This window comes from Limulus polyphemus, unplaced genomic scaffold (assembly GCF_000517525.1).
Source record: "Limulus polyphemus unplaced genomic scaffold, Limulus_polyphemus-2.1.2 Scaffold4, whole genome shotgun sequence".
Taxonomy (NCBI): Eukaryota; Metazoa; Arthropoda; class Merostomata; order Xiphosura; family Limulidae; genus Limulus; species Limulus polyphemus.
This window is the reverse complement of record NW_013665614.1, coordinates 185163-205110: the sequence shown is the minus strand read 5'-3', so window position 1 is coordinate 205110 and position 19948 is coordinate 185163. Positions and strand designations below refer to the sequence as shown.

Below are 19948 nucleotides of genomic sequence, written 5' to 3'. Positions count from 1 at the left end.
GTATAACCATTCATGTTCATGGATGTAACAATCTTGCAACAACTTGAAATAATGGAGAATCATAACTCTATATCACTATATTCAGTTATTTCACAGGGGTTCTGTACGTGATGTATAACCATTCATGTTCATGGATGTAATAATCTTGCAACAACTTGAAATCTTTATTGCTTACTGTTTTGTAAAATGTGTGAACTAAATTCCTCATAGAGCATTTGTGTTATCAGTATTGTACTGGTGTTTATAACATTAATAAAAACTACAATGTATCCACACTATAGTTTAGGTCTCAAGAGGTGTGTCTAAAAACTCACTTTCATCATTGTAGGTGATTTTATCCGCTTTACTTGACACTATCAAGCACTATGTTATCAACATCCTACTGTTGCTGTTACTTGTGATGTTCTTATTCGCAGTTATTGGATTCTATTTTTTTGGACTTCCGGAAGAAGGCGATAAAGAACGCTGGGGCTCACTCATACTGTCCATGAGGACTCTACTTGCCTTTGTAACTGTAAGTGTGTTTGTTCAACTATAGTGATATAGAGGTTATTTATCTCTCAGTTATCTATAAATTGTCATTTCTTACTTTTCTAAAATTGTGTGAGGAAAAGTTTTTTTTTTCTAGACTTATTCAATAATATACATACATTTTCAGGTTTTCGTCTTGATAAAATAATTTCATTACCTTTGGGAACATCTTTCAGATTTTTATACAAAACAAATAAAAACCTATAACTCGAGCAAACTGTTTGTCCCTAAAGAAGAAAGATCCGCCTTTTGAAAACGCTCGGGTTATAGGGTTTTTATTCATTTCTATCAAGACTTTCTTGAACCTACGTGTTTTTTTAACATCGTGAATAAAATTTGATAACGTTTTCTTTATGTAAGGACGAGGTGCCTTCTATGAATGTAGTTTCGTTACCTTACGTCAAAGATAATAAATGCTCAATAACAGCAATAATGGGGTGGAAGGGGTTGTGAAACCCATATTAACAAATAGTTGTTCCAAACTATCATCCCACAAAGTTTGGCCCAGCGACATAGGAGTAGTTAGATAACGAACAGTCAGACAGACATACACATATTTGTGCTTTATATATATATAGATAGATAAGAGGAACAAACAAAATAATTTTTCAAACGTTTTATAAACGTTAGCCAACTAGTTTGTAAAACCAGTCAACAACAGTAAAACCACAAAGACATAACTAACCAATAGATAAGAAACACGGACAGATATGTGATCTGTATACCCATGACTATCTACAGAAAACAGTCATCTAAAGAAAAATTAACTTTAACCTACCAGACAATTAAACAAAGTAATAGTTTTAAATTAACAGAAAGCCCCCAGTGGCACAGCGGTATGCTTGCGAACTTACAACTCTAGAAACCGGGTTTCGATACCCGTGGTGGGCATAGCACAAATAGCTCATTGTGTATCTGTGTACTTAACTTCAAACAAAAAAATAAATTAACAGAAAATAGCTGGTTACCCGATAACATAATATGAAAACGATGAACTGCTGTTGTATTAAAAGAATAAGCAGGGCACTCAGTTAAGTTACATGATTGGTTATCCTGTAGAGATCTGCCATAGGTAAGTATGACATTACATAATTCATGTTTGTTCGATTTTACAGAACACGCTTTGAACTTTTATATTGAGCTGATGGTTCTTCATCTATTATTAATCCAATATGTCATTACAATGATTGGGAAGATGATGAGCAAAAATGACGAGTAACGACAAACACTTTGTTCATAGCAGTTTAATGATATGGACAAGTATCAAACTTTCTTATCACATTGCACAAAACAATTAAAGAATAATTAGAATTTGTTTTATTATACCTATGGTAAGCCAAAATCATCATTATAATATCATGTCAATCATCTCATTCAATTCATTATTATGGAAAACGCACTTCAGATTACACGATTAATCATGTAATTTGAAGTGCAAGTTGGTCAGTCAGCCTGTGTCATATTTGGTGTTTTAACACAATACGGTTTCATTTATATCTTTGAAGCGAATCGCAAGTTTCAAAAGACTCAAAGAAGAAATATGGATGTTTCGCACATGTAGAAAGTCACTGAATGAATGGAAGAAGGTTAATCACATAAAGCTGTTACTAATTGACAACAAGTGTCTCAAAGTGACGCTAACGAAATGTGAAACTGTTTTCAAGCCAATGATAAGTTGATCGTACTCTTGAACAGTGCGTAAATTCATTCAGAACACAAGCTATATGTCTATTCTTCCTCGCCCCACTCACAACGTATCTGCTTTAAGACTAAATCAGATGTTCGCAGCCACAATTGGGCGTCGTATCAGTGAACAAGCAGATTAAAACTAACTTCCCAAGGACGATTTGTTTACCAGATATTTATTGAGATGGATTCCTCTACAGCAAGGCACCAAAAGGCTTGCTTGCAATGGAGTTAAGGACACATCCAGCGACCAACGATATTCAGAGAAATGTTTTTTTTTGCATATGAATCGCACTTCAACCTGCAGTCAGATAATAAATATATCCTCTTCTGGAGAGAATCAAGAATCGGGGTCCAATTCCATCTTTACACAAGAACATGGTGCGTTTGGTTTTGGTGTCAATATGGTGTCAGCAGGAAACAGCAATGGTTTACAGAGAACCACTCCAGAATGATACCATTATAGGGACCACACCTTAAAACCCTTTTTACTGCCACGTGCTCATGTAAATGGCCCTGATTTCAGCCTCTTGTATGGACTAGTGCCCTTCCTTAAAGAGAAATTTACTGACTGATTAGAGTGGATTTTAACACTCATTGGATATGGGATGTTTATAGGATTGTAGGAGGACATGGGATGTTTATGACAGGCACGTCGCGTCCCTTCAAGTGTATCCAATCACTAAAGATGTCTTGGAAACAGCTCCTTCAGAAGAGTGACCGAGCATAATTTAGGACTTTATCAACACGCTTATTCAGGCATGGATCATTGAATATTAGGCTGCCCTTGTTGTTCGTGGTAACAATATTAAATTTTGAAGTGAAATGTCATGAACTGTGGGGATGTAAATTCACCTCTACCAAATGTTCTTCACAAACATCGGCCTAATAAACAAACAGTTGTATTTCAAATTATAGGAAGATCATCAGATGCTTGATTTACATTATAATCAACTAGGTGAATTATAAACATTGGGCCATAACAGAAGTTTTGTCTTATCTTAGCTAAAACATTACAAATTCCAATTACCCTTGCGTAAATGTTTTGTACAGATTACAATGGCAATGATAACTGAAAAATAAAGCAATCATAAATAGTATATATATAAATTATTGATTGTTGTTGTTTTACAATTTGTTGCACGAAAGCTACACAAAATGTTATCTGCGCATACTCATAATTGTTAACTTAAATACTAGACAGAAGAAAGCTAACCAACAATACCCACTGCCAGATCTTGGGTTACTCTTGTCTGATCAGATAATGAGGTTTTACATTCACTCTTATAATTCTCCTACGGCTCCATTGTGTGGAGCTCCTTTTCGCAACAACATGATGCAAATCATGAATCCTCAGATTTACAGTCGTGATAAATTAATCACTAGTTATAACAAGTGTTAACCAATGTTAGACGTGGTTTAGTTTCTGATTTTGTGTGTGTGTGTGTGTATGTATGTGAATTTCTCTTTGTATTTCAAGCATGTAATTTGAGGAGAATAAACTGATGAAAACTATTAACTACTACGCAATATCATCAAGCGTGTTAATTGCAAAATTATCAATTTTTACCTGTATCAATACAATATATCAATAGGATGCAAATTGTGCGTAGTGTTAAAACCTCTTGTAGATTTAAAAAATCATCAATATAACCTGTTTTGAAACTAGAAACTGGCTTGAGTCTGCTAAAATCACGCGCTTAGCCACGTGTATAGTTCTTATAAGTTACATTTGTCTTCTCATGCATGAAAAACTCTTGCAATGACATCTTGTTCATTTGAAGTTAAGCACAAAGCTACACAATGGGCTATCTGGGCTCTGTCCACCACGGGTATCGAAACCTGGTTTCTAGCGTTGTAAGTCCGCAGACATACCGCTGTGCCACTGGGGGGGCCAATGACATCTTATGGCCATTGTATCACAATTATTGATTTGTTTGCTCTTTTTTTAGCGCAAATGCAAGATGGTCTGTCTGCGCTGTGTTTATCATAGGAATCTAACTCTGAATTATTGTATTATATGCCCTTAAACTTATCGCTACATTGACGACAGTAACCACTAACTTTTGTTTTCTAGCATAAAGCAGTTATCTTTATTTAACACAGTAAAAACATTTTGTTGCTCTTGTTATGGCCTTTATGCTTTGGCCCAATTTTCTCTATTTCTTTCTCAATGTATAATTGACCAAAATATTAACGCATACGCTGTTGAAAAATCAGGTTAAATGTTGACTTTTGTTGCCTACCGTCTTACGTGGCGTATAAGTTCTTACTTGATAATTAGAAACAACGCACTTGGATATCTTATACAGTCTATTCTAGCATATATCTACACTGTACTGAGAAAATTTGTAATTATTATCACTACTATGCACTATAATGGTTCAAAAGGGGAAAACTAAAATTGGATTTAAAATACACACAAGATCTAGCCAGCTTTGCTTGAAAGCATGGAACGAATATGAGCAATAGACATCAAGGTAAGACTCGACGTTTCATCAAGTAATTAAGTATGATCAAGCACGTCAAAACTACAAACATTTTACCAAGACATTAAAGGATCAGCCAGACGTCTATTTTTAGAGGGACACACGAATGAGTTCTCATATTTACTTGAATTTAAAATCTTATGTTTAAATAGTAGAGACTATTCAGATTTTGTGTTTCACAAATGCTCCTTTTATTTAAAAAGTAGCTGAATAAAATTCATTTTAAAAATTTGTGTTTCATTTAAGTAATCATAATCGTGAGCTGAGACATGAGTGGGCTCTCGACAATCTATTTTTAATTCTTTTCCGGTTTTCGTAAGGTAACCTGGATTAGTCTTGTATCTTTCTGATTGTTAATATATATATTAACATACAGAGTAAAATATCTAGAGAAAAATCTACTATAAAATATACAATCAATTATACTTACTGGCAAGCCAATAATTAAATGTAACCAACTACAATTCCAACAGTGAAATAATTTAAACAACCAAGTTTAAGTTTAATAATGGTTGGAGACGGCTTGAATGGGTAATAAAGAAAAACTTTAATATACCTGATGATGATAAAACCTTGTCCATTTGTTGTTATGTTAATCTTATATTAAAGTTTTTCTTCATTACCCATTCAAGCCGTCTCCAACCACTATTAGTCTCAAAGTGGGTTCCTCGTCATCGAAATTCAAGTTTAAGTATGTTATTTCGATGGTTCAAATAAAAAACAGTGTCAAACAAAAGCGATTATTGTTCTTAATGTTTATTATTAAATGATAACTGTTTTTTGATTGTACTAATCCAATGTTTATTATTAAATGTTAGCTGTTTTTGTGTGTAATATTTTAATGTTTATTATCAAGTGATATCTGTTTTGGTGTATAATGTCTTATTGTTTATTATTAAATGATAACTGTTTTTGTGTGTAATATTTTAATGTTTATCATTACTGAATGGTAATTCTTTTTGTGTGTAATATTTTAATGTTCGTTATTAAATGATAACTATTTTTTGTGGGTAAGATTTTAATGTTTATTATTAAATTATAGCTGTTTTTTATGTGTAGTATTTTAATGTTATTTTATTAAATTATAACTGTTTCTGTGTGTAACATTTTAATGTTTATTATTAAATGGTAACTTTTTTTTGTGTTTAATATTTTACATGTACAAGTTTCTAGATTTTCAGTAAAGATTTTACAACTTAACCTTTGTTATAAAAGTCAGTAATGTATCTTTATTTATCTGGACTGTGAATGATACATAATTTCAAGAAATATGGTAACTTCTTGTTGAACTATTAACAACAAGAAATGTGTTAGCTTTTTTTTGTTAAACTATTTATTATAATAAATATGCTAGCTTCGCTTTGCTGTGCGTTAACATCATGAAATGTGTTGGTTTCTTCTTATTGAACTGTTAACAACGCGAAATGTGTTAATGTCTTGTTTTTTTAACTAGAGCAATACGAAATTTGTTAGCTTCTCCTTTAACTATTAACTACAAGAAATGTGTTAGCTTATTATAGAACTATTAACAACAAGAAATGTGTTAGATTCTTTTGGCCGATTATTAACAACACAAAATGTGTTAGCTTCTCGTTGAATTTGGAAAAGTATAAAACGTGTTAAATTTTACGTGATGATCAGTTAACAGTATAAAATATATCTTAACCTTAATCTGTTAGCAATATGAGACATGTTAGCTTTCTTCTTGACTAGTCTATCATGTTCTAATTGTTTTGTATCACGCTGATAGAGAAAAAAAAAACAAATCTACTTATACAAAACACATACAGCATGTTTCACATGCTATAAAATAACCTCAAAAATCCTTTTTATCATGTGTTAAACACTTTTGTTTTTGTTAATTTCCATTATTTTATTTCCAGTCGCAGACAAAAATCTCTAATGACCTGTGTGTCAGTATTTTCATAATGCCACTTTAAACTAGTTAATTTGCATATTGTGTAGGCAGGAGAGGGAAGGAAGTGCGACGGGTGCAATCACACCCACTAAATTGCTCCTTTATATATGTATAAAACATATTTAAAAGGTGCAAAATTTCCCATTCTCAGATACCCTAAGATACACCATTTTCAGTCAAAATGATAAAACGTATCTGATTGGGTATGCCACCAGACCCCCCAATAAGGCTTCCCTACTAATTTCTTTTTTTCTTCCTTCAAAAGTAGCGCCTCTTTATAGATTTCTGAATACGTTTCTGGATCGTACTTTAAGGTTATGATAGTCACATTGATATTTGCGGCACGTTCAGCTTCTTGCTAGGCCTCTAAAACATTGCGTTACTCCTTTGGCTAAACAAAACAATTTTCTTTAGATAATGTTCTTTGAAAGATTTTGTAGTGTTAAAATACATTTCTAGTTATAAGCGAAATAGGAATCTTGTAGAGAAAAGACGTAATTGTAAAAAAAAAAACAACAACACCTGCTTCGTGTAACTTACCACCAAGTTCCTGACGCTGGGGTGGACAGGAAGATAGTTAGAATGAGAAATGATATCGCTAACTTCTTGTAACCATCATCTACTTCAAACTTCATCTCAGCAGCTAACTATAATATTGCAGAAACACTTTGGCTGCGTCCTTGTTATGATCTGCCGAACGAAACCAGTATTGGGATTTGTGTAGTGGATACCAATATCAAACGATTAGAAAAAAACAAAACGAAACGAAATTCTGATCGGTTAACGAAGGTTATTTGTCACATCCGCCAAACTCCAATCTTCTCAGATGAAATTAATAGAAAATAGAACCAGCGTGAAGCACAGAGTCACGAGGACCTGGTACCTTATTGTCACTGCTCGCTGATTGGTTGATAATGAAAAGTGTCCAGGTGACGATTCGACATGAAACTTAGCGACACTAACCGTTTGGCCGTTAGTGTCCGCACCTCTGTCCACTGGTGGAGAAAAAAAAAGGCCTACAAGCTAACTTCTGATGCGGTGGCAGGCATGTGTCAACGTTTCAGATGAGGCCCGCTTCTACTTACCTGAAAACTCCAGCTGAGAAGCAGGTAATATGCCGGCTTAGTGCGGTATTAAACAGTTCGTGTGTGGCTTTATATCTCAGTTGTTCATTTCTGGTCAGTTCTCTCGCTAGAGTTGCTTGTACGTTAATTGTTCATTACTAGTCAGTTCTCTGGCTAGAGTACCTTGTCTTTTACAGAGCCTCCTATTAACACAGCGGCTGGTCTGCGGATTTATAACGCTAAAAAACGGGTTTCGATACCGATAGTGGGCAAAAGACAAATAGTTCATTGTGTAGTTTTGTCCTTAACTACAAACAAACTAAACCTTCCGAGTGTGAATCTCCTTACATAAATGATACCAATTAGAAGAAGAAAAGTAACAGTGCTTATACAACTGATAGTCATCATATAGCTCTTTACAATAACTACGTCTACAATATTACTTATTACATATTTCTGTCTTCTATGATTTCGAATAAGGCTAACTTTAAAAAAAAGTTATATTTATTTGATAGGTATAAATATAAGTTTTATGACTTTCCAGTTGCATACGTATAGTCTAAATGAGTGCAGTGAATAGTGAATGTAATGCGTATGATGATAATTCAAAAACTAGCAGGAATAAAATATAGCAGGTGTTATGATAGCTAAAAAAAAGCACCGTTGCAGACGCTGTCATACTATTTCACACAAAATTCGGCGAAATTAAACCTGTAAATTATGATAGCTGTAAAATGTGACAGATTCCCACCGCAAAAAATTACACGCAGTATTAAAAATTATTGGTAACAATACAGAAAACATTATGGCCATTTCAATAAGGTAGCCAGCGAAATATTATTAAGGAAAACTATAGGGGTTCTTTCTTAGAACAAAGGCTTTGTTGTTAAGCCCAAAGTTACACAATGAGATATTTGTGATCTGCTAACCGCGGGTATCGAAACCTGATTTTAGCGTTATAAGTCGAATCGTGTGGGGGGGGGGGAGAAGAACAAAGCCATGACACTAGATTATTTGTTTTATTCGAATATTCGCACACAAAGCTAATTTTGAACTGACAGACTAGAGGAAAGACAGTTAATCAAGAGCACCCACCGAGAACTGTTTGGCTGATTTTAGCTGATTACATAGTAGGATTTGACTGTCACTTTATAGCACATCAATTGTTCCAAAGTGCGGAAATAGTAAGTTAATAATATATATATTCAGTGAAATCTGTCCTAACACTACAGCACTGTTAACAGTAACTATGAAATTTTACTATTTGCTTTTTTAAGAGGTACACACTTAACTTACGAACAATATGAAGTTTTGAAAGAGTTATTTGTAGATAACAGATTTATTTCTGTGCAACGTTTCGTCTCTAACTGCGAAACATTATCATGTACAACAGTTGTATACTCACGCTAATATTGATATTTTCAGAGGTAATCCTATTGATACTTTTTAAGATTTGGCCAACACAAAAGGTGTAAGCCAGTCCTAAATACATATATGAAGCTAAACGTGTATAATATAATAATTTTCTAATGCGTTAAAATATAACTTAAAAATATTAAAAATTATTTTTTCACATAGCCAATAAGATTTGAGGAAATTAAATATAAAGAAAGACGGAATGGTATATGATGGTATAAGTTAAAGATGGTCTTTACACACTAACTTCAATGTGTTTATCAATGATAAAATTCTATTTAATAAAAACCTTAAGGAAACCGTCGCTAGCTTTATGTCTGTAGCGATGTTAACCTTACTGTGCAGGTTTAGAATAGTATAATTCAGTTTCAAACAGTTTTAGTTTCAACTGACACTAGAAGGAGCAACTCAAATTTATGCATTGAATGATTCAATTAAAATCATAATATATCCACATTGTAAATATTTCTACAAGTAAAGTTGATAGATTACGCAGGCCTTCGAATTTAAACTTCATAAAAGTTATTTTGGTTTTAATAATGGATTTTCCATAATTCAGCTACTCAGATTTCGAAAATAATATACATTTTTTTCTATCACGTAAGAATTCTTTTTATAAATCGGGAAGAAAAAACTCTTACTTAGATCAAATTATTATTTCGTTTACCACGATGAACATTTTTTTATTATTATGTTTGTTAACAAAAATATAAAGAAATTGAAGAAAAGGGAAGAACATTGATATCAAACGAATAAGCATCCTCATTCATCCTGATTTTGTGTGTGTGTGTGTGTGTGTGTGAAATCTACGTGTTTTAGTCTCAAAACTACGTGTTGCGGTCTTTCTTTTATGAGTTGCGTTATGACGTTTTGTGAAAAATCTCTACGTGATGGAACAAAATGGATATCGTTTTCGGATTCAGCGTACATGAATTACCGTAGAACATGTAAAAATTTCAAGCACAATAAAACCGTGGCAGGCATATGTGATTTATGAACGCTGAATCTCTTAGTAATAAAAGATGTGGACAATAATTTATTTTATAAGTAGTAGCTCTGGATTATACGTTTGTTTTCAGTTCTATGGTGTATATCTCACACAGCTATGCAAGTTTTATAATCTAGACTCTAGAGCATCGGTTCTCAAACTTCGTTGCACTGCAACCTCTTCGAGCAACAAACATTACTACATGGATACACTGCCCGTGTTATTTCAGAAATGTTATCATTGATAAAGAACACATGTTTTAAAAGGTACCATTAACAAAAGTAATATCTTAAGAATCAAAAGTGATATCTTAAAATTACGCAAGTATTGGTGACCTCCTTGAAAAGTATTTGCGGTCTACCTTGAGGTAATGAGCCATACACAGTTTCAGAACTGCTGATCTAGAGCCCACTGGCATAAAAGGTTCCATTCAGTATAGAGCATCCATATGACTAAGTGAAAATAATAGTTTTCTGAAGTCACTTGGAAGAGTTTAATGATCGTAATTTAGTAGCCTCTTGATCTATAACAAGTATTTCTATGATTACCTTGACATGATATTACAAACAAGAACAAAAAAAGCCTGCGACTTTGTCACGTTACTTATGGAATCTACAGATTATTGACTGAATTTTGACTTCCATATTCTTGTTATGTTTCTAACTTGCAGTGGCCCGGCATGGCCAGGTGGTTAAGGCACTCGACTCGCAATCTGAGGGTAGCGGATTCGAATCCCTATCACACCAAACATGCTCGCCCTTTTAGCCGTGGGGGCGTTATAATGTGATGGTCAATCCCACTATTCGTTGGTAAAAGAGTAGCCCAAGAGTTGGCGGTGGGTGGTGCTGCCTTCCCTCTAGTCCTACACTGCTGAATTAGGGAGGGCTATAATATAAATTCAAAAAATACTGAAATGTATTTTATCACATAATCAATAAGATTTAATGAAATTGATTATAAAAAAAACAGAATAGGGCATTACTATTATACATCACTTAACACACCTAACAACACCATTTGTTTGCACATCAGGTCTTAATAGCTTACTAATCCACGAAACGTTTCTATACTTATTAAGCGTAGTAGTACGCATCAAGCAAGAACAAAAATTGATGGTTATCACAAAGCCACTGCCCCCCATTGGCACAGCGGTATGTCTGTGGACTTAGAACGCTAAAAACCGAGTTTCGATACCCGAGATGGGCAGAGCTTTGTATTACTTTGTACTTAATTACAAACAAAAGACAAACTGAAAATAATGCAACAGTATACAATCCTCCTCTCCTGGGAATTATCAAAATATACTTCAAAAAGTTAGACATAAATATTCTTCTTAATAAATGTTATTGTATTAGGCAGCAAATTGTCTTCTCTATATTCGGATATATTGTGATAAATTATAGCACCTGAGTGAGAATAATAATAGTGGTATATTAATATATTCCCGCAAGCTACACAAGAGCTATTTGAACTGATACTTTGTTTTCCGTTCAGACTTTAATCCCAACACTAGAGGAAAAGTAATTATTAACGACACCTCACGCCAACTCTTGGGCTACTCTTGCCTGACCGAATAATGGAATTTGACTGTCACTTATAGCAAAGCCACGGCTCCATAGTGCAAGTCCCCCACTGGTACAATGGTATGTCTGCGAACTTACAACGCTAGAAACCGAGTTTCGATACTCGTGGTGGGCAGAGCACAGATAGCCCGTTGTGTAGCTCTGTGCTTAGCTTCAAACAAACAAACCATACTACAGAGCGCGTTTGTGCAGCAACGGGACACAAACTATGAACCATCGAATACACAGTATGGGTACGCTAACCATTAAACCACACCCTCTCAGAGAAAGAAAGTTAAAAATTCAATAAAACACTCATCAAAAGTATAGTATGGGAATCTTATGATCTGTTTAATTTGCTTAATATTATAAATGAATACAGAAGGAAACTAATATATATATATATGATTATTAGAATGCATTGAATCTTTAGTTGAATATGTTGGCTACTAATAACATTTTCACGGTAATCCCAATAACATCTCAGTAGGTTCGGCCCACTTAGAAGATTTTAGTCCTAAATTCATCTAACAGTGCCAGAGGCAAGATTCTTGAAACGTCTGAATAGCGAGCCTGTTCAAAGCGTAGTTTCCTTAATCTAGACAAACTTGATATCTTCTCTATAATAAAATAAAAATCTTTTTTTTTTATTACTTCCGTATTTTCATCTCTCAGGAAACTAGCTTGTAGTTACTTATGGTAATTGCCCTAATCGCATCAACATTTTAAAGGTCTCATGAGTTCTGTTTTTTAAACAGTAAAAATTAATAATGAATAAAGATTGTTTTTATAAAGGAAATGTATGTTACTAATAAGTTAAAGACTTTAACATGAATTAAAATATTATAAATTTCTTCTGCACAATCGCTTAGACTTAGAACCGGGACACAAATAAAATGTTTGCTTGGTTTTGTATGCATTATACAAATAATCTTTATGATAACGGTGGCCAATGACAGCAAAGCAAAGCAAGACCCCTTTTTCTTATTGGTCGTCGACAGCATATCCGGTATACAAGGCATTGAATAGAATTTGTTGCAGGTAAACGTAGAGTTTATCAACCCTACAACGCATTTACAGTATTAGGTGGTATATTTGTGTGCGACAATACCTTCTGTACCTCATTATTGTAAAGATTTAAGAGCGTCTCTTCTTTGCTTTTTCACGTAGTTTAAAAAATAAGATGAATCATAAAATGAAAAACTCGATAATCCTAGCGCTTACAGAAAATATTTTTCTCAGGACTAAATATCTAATGAAAGGTTTATTTTCCCAGAGAGCGCTCGGAATATTGTGTGTTATATTCTATGACATATTTTTTTGTAGTAGTAGATAAAATACATTTTTCATTTCCTTTGAGCGATATCGAAAGGCAGTAAATTATACAAGATAACCGAAAACTAACTACTTCGTTACGACGTTTCACAGTAGAAAATGATCGTGTAAATAGCACTCCGGGGAGTAATCCCCCTCACTACACCAGCATTCAGTTTTGGGTGATGCACATGGTATGTGACGTCTCCGTCGTTGTTAGAAATTTCCCAGTGTCAAGAAAAAAAAAACAACTAAAAAACAGTACATTCCCATCAACCAACACTGGTTAAGCCTATAGACACTAAATCGTGGTTCTCGCGATTCGAGTATTGTATTGGCTGATGACGATTTTGGTCGCTTTGGTAAGGAGATCAGAGAGCTCCACCCGTGGCGTGGGTTTTGTTCTCACTCCCTATAAGTCGTCCAATACGCTGAATGATAGCGATTTGACGAGCTTTTACTGCTGTCAGTAATAATAGCCAGCTTGGATATCTCTATTCAACCTATTTGAGTGCTAGACTAATGGGTTTACTTGTCCAGTCCCGTTCACTCCCAAGGATAATGATTCACCATCTCAATTTAAACTACGAAAGCCATCATTGTACACTATACGCTAACATAGAGAATTCCAAGGAATGTCAAAAGAAGGGAGTAAAGACCTTGCGTATTAGATAGCTTAAAGGGAACTCACTCGTTCAGCATGATTGGAATCTTTTGTAACTCAGAAAGGCTGAGATCTTCTCACTATCCCAACACAATAAAACAACTCTTCGGCGGCACAAAAATATTCTACTAGTGACAAAAGTTCAAAGCAATCTACTTAGCATCCAACTCGAATCTTCCAATAGTAAAAGGAGATTATGGTAAAAGAAAGTGGCATGATAATAGACAATAAAAAACAATACATTGAAAGTTATAATACAGCCCAAACAGAATTGTATATAGTGCAAAACATATATCACACTTAGATATAGAATTCCCCGTAAATATGCACTAATGTAGTTCAACTATACTGTGTCAAGTGTATTCAGATGCATCCGATTAGTATAGACGTTAGAGATGTATCTATGTTATTCAATCCAGGTTCAGTTCAGCTTGATACGTTTATTACTAGATTATGTAAAAATATTTCAGTAAGGGATAAAACTATTTTTACATTTAGTAAATAGTATTTAATAAAATACTACTCATTTATCATTTTAATTATTATTTCATGAATTTTGTTTAATTTATCTCTGCTTTTTCCTCTAAATTTCAATAACAATTTACCCTTATAACGTAAATATTGTTTGTTTGTTAAATTTCGCACAAAGCTACTCGAGGACTATCTGCGCTGTGCTAGCCGTCCTTAACTTCTGAAGTGATAGATTGGAAGAAAGGCAGCTAGTCACAACTACTACCCGCCTGCTCTTGAGCTACTTGTTACCAAAGAATAGTAAGATTGACAGTCACATTATAACGTTCCCACGGCTCAAAGGGGACAGGATGTGCGTGTACCGATAGATGATACAACGTTTGAGAACATCTATTTTTTCAGAACTTCGAAACGAGACGTTATTGTTATAGGTTGTTTAGAACGACAAAATATGTTTTTAAATATCAGTTACTGTGTACTATTAACTACCCACTATCATCATGTCTTTTAATTTAACTCTCTAGCACAGAAAAGAGAAAATAAAAGAACACGAAGCCATAACATTTTCACAATGATACAGCATTCGAAAACAAACACAATGATGTAATTATATATCGAAGCTCAAACCTAAAAGCCAGTTAATCAGTTGGCTTAAGCTAAAAATTGTATTTTTTTCCCGCCAAAGATCATACCTCAGCTACTTATTTCATAAAATTGTATTTTTTGTTTAGTCTTTTTGCATAAAGCTAAATGAGGAATATCTGCGCATAACCCTAATTCCTAATTGATAAACTAGAGGAAGACATCTAGTCAACAACACCCACCGCCAATTTAGAGCTACTCTTGAATAACCGAATAGTGAGATTTGACTGTCACTCTTATAGAGCACCTTTGGTCCCATAGTGCGGAGCGTGTTTTTGCGAAAATGGGATATGAACTTTGAACCCTGTGAAAACTGTCTATTAGAATGAAAATTTAAGATTTTTCATTTCAATTTCATTGATATAGCAATCAGAGGGGTTTACGGGATAGAAGAAAATGTATCTATAGATATAATTTTTCATCTACTTTTTGAAGAGATTTTTTTTATCATGGGTATTTTCTAAAAGTGATATTTCGAATATATAAGCAAAGAGACTGATTTCTGGACTATAGCCAGTTATGTCAAACTAATACAACTTAAGTTCTTATAAAAATATTGGAGTAGATGAAGCAAAATAATGCGTTGTGTGAGTAACAAAAAAAAAGAGAGAGAATTCATCGAAAACAGTAAGTAATACATAATTCCTGATTTAACAAATAATCTCTGACTCAACTGCCGAAAATATTATTGTTTTGCCTAAGAGTGAGGTATAAGGCTATATAGGGCATAATCCAGGGATAATTTTGCTGTGCTATTTTCTTTGATTCGACTAGTTGTTAAGGTGTTTCTATCCTATGAAATTGGACCACCCGCATGCTGTTTTGTCATTATTTTAGTACTACTTTAGTGCTACTTCACATTTGCAGGTTAGCTTTGAATTCGTCCTCGTTTCCATCTCGAGAAGAACAAACATTCAGAGATTCTGGCTCGTTAACTCAGCAGTTCCTCACAAGTTTCACAAAAAGTTCGGGAATGGTGAGTGTTCCATAGATAAAATACTACAATAATGCCATGACCATTGTCTGAATTAGGCTAAAAAATAACCCAACTCTGCTGACAAAAAACAATCATAGCTTTTTGGATGTTATCCAATTATAGGTCAGCCTACACATCTGGACTCCTCATAAAATGATGCATATTCCAATTTATCAATAGTAGATACGACGGCTGATATGGGTATTAAAACTTTTATTTAAATACAATACAAGTAACAACGTCTTTGCTATAGATTTTATTTCAAGTGGGTTCCTCGACATCATGAAATATTCCTGTATATTTTTTGAAAAAAATACTAAATGCCGGATATGGTTCCTACCATTAAAATACAGGCATAAAAAAAAGAGATTGAGCAAACGAGCAAGAATGTAAACAAACTTATTGAAATCCAGATAATATATCAATATTTAAAGAAAAGTGAGTCTGAATACAGGAGCGACCCCCATTTAAACCTCAACTGCACTTTGATGCTTACGGAAATTTAAAACTACCGAATATTGTGTTATAATTTTATATCCATAATCCTTTTTGTTTGCTAATGTGTTTATTTAATTTGACATGAATTTTGCTATAGTCTATGTACTGGACTGCTACTGACTCACAGCTTTCCTAAGCCCACAAGTTGAGGGTGTGCAAAAATTACACCCAGTACCCCAATCAATTGGAAAAGTTCGTGCTAATGGTTAGGCCTACATGTTTTATGAATTTGAGAAACGGCCCTCTTCCCTCCTTCTTGAAAACATCCTTGCGACGCCCGTATAAAACAATGGTAGACACAATCGTTTCACTTGTTGTTACATTATGTTCAAGATAATCACTCCTGTTTCATCTTCGTTGGTTCACCTTTGTTTGTTTGTTGTTTTTTGTTATAGTAAATTTCGGGCAAAATAAATACTTAATTAAAATCCTTTTTACTCCAGGGAAACAAAGAGAACAAAAACATTCAATGGATCACATCATACAGGTTTTATATTTTTGAAAAGGTGCTTTTGAACGCGTTTTAATTTGTGAAAATTTATTTTATTTATTTCAACAAGCTTCGTGGTATATTATTCAAATAAACTGTATTTATACTGTGAACATGTAAAAGTTATTAGTATACTTCTAGTTTAGTAATCTTGAAGTAGCATTTTTCGAAACCAGAGTTAATTAAACATAAAACAGGGTTTCCCTTCGTTCCAAACATGAATGACTAATTTTCCTATAACTTTCAATATTTCCAATTGAGCACATAAACGAATAATTTTGAAACATAAAGGGTGATCATGTTTTGCCATAAACAGAGTTATACATCAGAGAATTTGTTGCCTTTCAAATTACTGATATACAGAGAACAAAAGTTAAGGCGGTCTGAGAAGTCCTGGCACTGAACAAAAAGACTTATCGGTAGCAGCTTAAAAAGAAAATAATAAAAATTAACATGCTATTTTCGTCTGTTTGTATTAAAATTTATAAATATATAATGTGATGTTATGATACGTCTATTGTCTAAAATGGGTCGTGTTTCGCCAGTTTCGATGTAACAAATCATTTACATGTCTTTCATATAGATAGCATCCAACTTCAAGCTTTATATTAAGTCAAAGACCTGGTTTCAAATAGCCTAAGACAGATAAGTGGGGTTGTGTTTAGGGATAAGTTTTATTTTGATAATTCATCATATTTGAGATCTTTAAGTAATATTTAATTCATTGGTATCCTTTTCAAAGTTGTTCTTTTGTCAGTTGAACTAAGAGTGTCCTTAATAAAGGGTTAAAAGCTCATAAATCAAGTTTTATTTGTATTATTTGTTTATCTACTTTAGCATTACACACATAATGCTCCGACAAAGAAACCGTTACTAGCAAATAGAGACTAATCATAAGAAGAAAAAAAAAGTAAAGGCATAGTTACTCATTTTTGAGGCTTTTGGACTTTTAAGTTAAAATGACCTGAAAGGCAGATTAGTGTCATGCTCATCTTTGTTTGTGAGCTTGATAACTTTCTTTTGAAAAAGATTATTTTTCTTTATCCTCGTAATGTAACTCATACTTCAAACAACAAAGTCAAGTGGGATTATGTAATGTTTTCTAGTCAATTTGTCATTCTTTAAGTTCTTAATATATTTAACACAGTGTTGGTATGCAGGCATTCCATGCATTTCCTACCTTCTCATATTAACATAGGAAATTTTACAATTAATCTGAGTTATTTTCGTTCTAGTTACCTTTGTTCCTTTGTTGTTCTCTAGTAGATAATACCCGGGTAACCTACTGATGTAACTGCTGCAACGTCGCACATTATGCAAGCTGGTCAATGACAAAATATCCTTCATTAGCTGAGTGGATAATATCTAGAGGCTACGATGTTAACCATACTGTATAAGAATAATTAGTCACGTGGTTATGCTAGTTATTTTAGGTAGATCTGACACAATCTCAGTGGGTTTTTAAAGTGAGTCAGTCGACAGAAAGGCATTCTGGGAGACAACTGATTACTATTTCACAGATTCGGAAGGAAGTGACAGTCCATTGTCTATGCAATTATGCACACTGTGTTATTTGTTTTGAACATAATAATAAAGATTGCTTTACACTTTACGTCATGTGCTCAGTCTATTTATTTTCTTATCTTGATACGCAGCATTAGGTCTGAAGGCTTATAACGTTAAAAACCAGGTTTTCATACCTATGGTAGTTACAGCACAAATAGTCCACTGTGTAGGCTTTGTTCTTAAATAACAAACAAACAAACTTTCCTGTGGAAAAAAAAATACATCCAGTTCTATTGATTGTAATCAGTGTTCCATTTGCAAACATCGACATCTCCTTATTTACCATTTTATAACAAAAAATATGATCAATAATACAGATTCTTTTTTAAATACTCCACTCGAACGTGTCTCGTTACTATTTAGTGCCACAAAAAATATCTAATAGAAAGTTTGATTTCGGGTTTTAGGTGTTACAACCTGTCAGGTTGACAAAATGGTAAGAACGAAAAGCCTTATCAGTATGGGCTTTTACAACAGAAAAACGATTGAAATGGTATTAGACCAATTTTGTATAACGAGGCTTCGAATTTCCATTCTATACATATTTTTAGCTATATTTTCTCACAATTATTATTCTGAAACATATAATATTTCACTAGTACAGTGTAATACAACTTAACGTATATTATTTCTATTGTACTTCTAAAGAGTTTCTTATTATTAGCATTTTACTACTACAAATTCTTGTCAGTAGTGGATTTATCACTAGGCGCAAAAGGCACGCGCCAGGGCCCTCGATTAAATATGATCATATACGTGTTTCGTATTCTACGGAACATGAATATGACATATTTTTTTCATTTATTACACAAAGAGTAATATATATAGCTTCACAGCAAAGTATATAATTTATATTTTTTTTCTATACGCAGTTCATATCACTATAGTTTAACCCTTTCACTTCTGATAAATGACTTGTCATTCATTGAAACATCTTAGTACTTATTATTTTCCAATCCCTATACCAAATTTAAGAGCATTCTTTGGGTAACTTAAAAATTAAATATATTTGAAAGAACATAATTTTGTATTTCCATCATTTATATAATTCAAAACTTATTTTTACATTTGAATAATTCATATACAACACTACTCTTGCCAACCCTCCCGGATTCGCTGGGAGGATTTTGCCTCCACCCCCATGACTGTTTTGCCCTTAACTAGCATCCACAAGTGGGAATAACTGCTGCAAGCGTCTTACGGAAGGAAATTCAGCAACTACAGGTATTTAGTGATATTTTTAAGTGAAAGTGTTTTTTGTTTTCTTTCAAATCACAGTGCGCAGTAAGAAAAATGAAAAGGATATACCAATTTGGTGCATAAAAAAAAAGAAAAACTGAAGGAAGAAAAGCCTACAGAAGCAGAGTAGTGCAATTCCTCGTTTCCTAGAACACTATGAGGCCAAATGTGAAGAAATTAGCTCATTTGAGAAAACAACCAACGAAGAATATACTAGTGAATTTTGTGAGGATCAAATAAATACAGTCATAACTAGCAGCCCCCCAGAGCACAGACAGCCCATTGTGTAGCTTTGTGCTTAATTCCAAAGAAACAAACATAACTAGCAATAATGATTCAATCTAAAATCAAGCTGAAACTTAAAAATATTCAAGTCCAACTATTAACTAATATTACTTTATGGTCAGGTGTAATCTATATAAATATAATAGTAC

General features: G+C 33.5%; 1 protein-coding gene across 1 annotated transcript in view; it reads right to left on the bottom strand.

Moving 5' to 3' along the window:
* The window catches only part of LOC106470377 (protein Wnt-2b-like), a 23028-nt gene extending 15452 nt beyond the window's left edge, over positions 1 to 7576 (bottom strand). Inside the window, exon 1 of the mRNA XM_022401885.1 lies at positions 7165 to 7576. Within this exon, the coding sequence (XP_022257593.1) occupies positions 7165 to 7259 (95 nt within the window). The 5' untranslated portion in view covers positions 7260 to 7576. The remainder of the gene's footprint in view (positions 1 to 7164) is intronic.
* Between the last annotated feature and the right edge of the window lie 12372 nt (positions 7577 to 19948).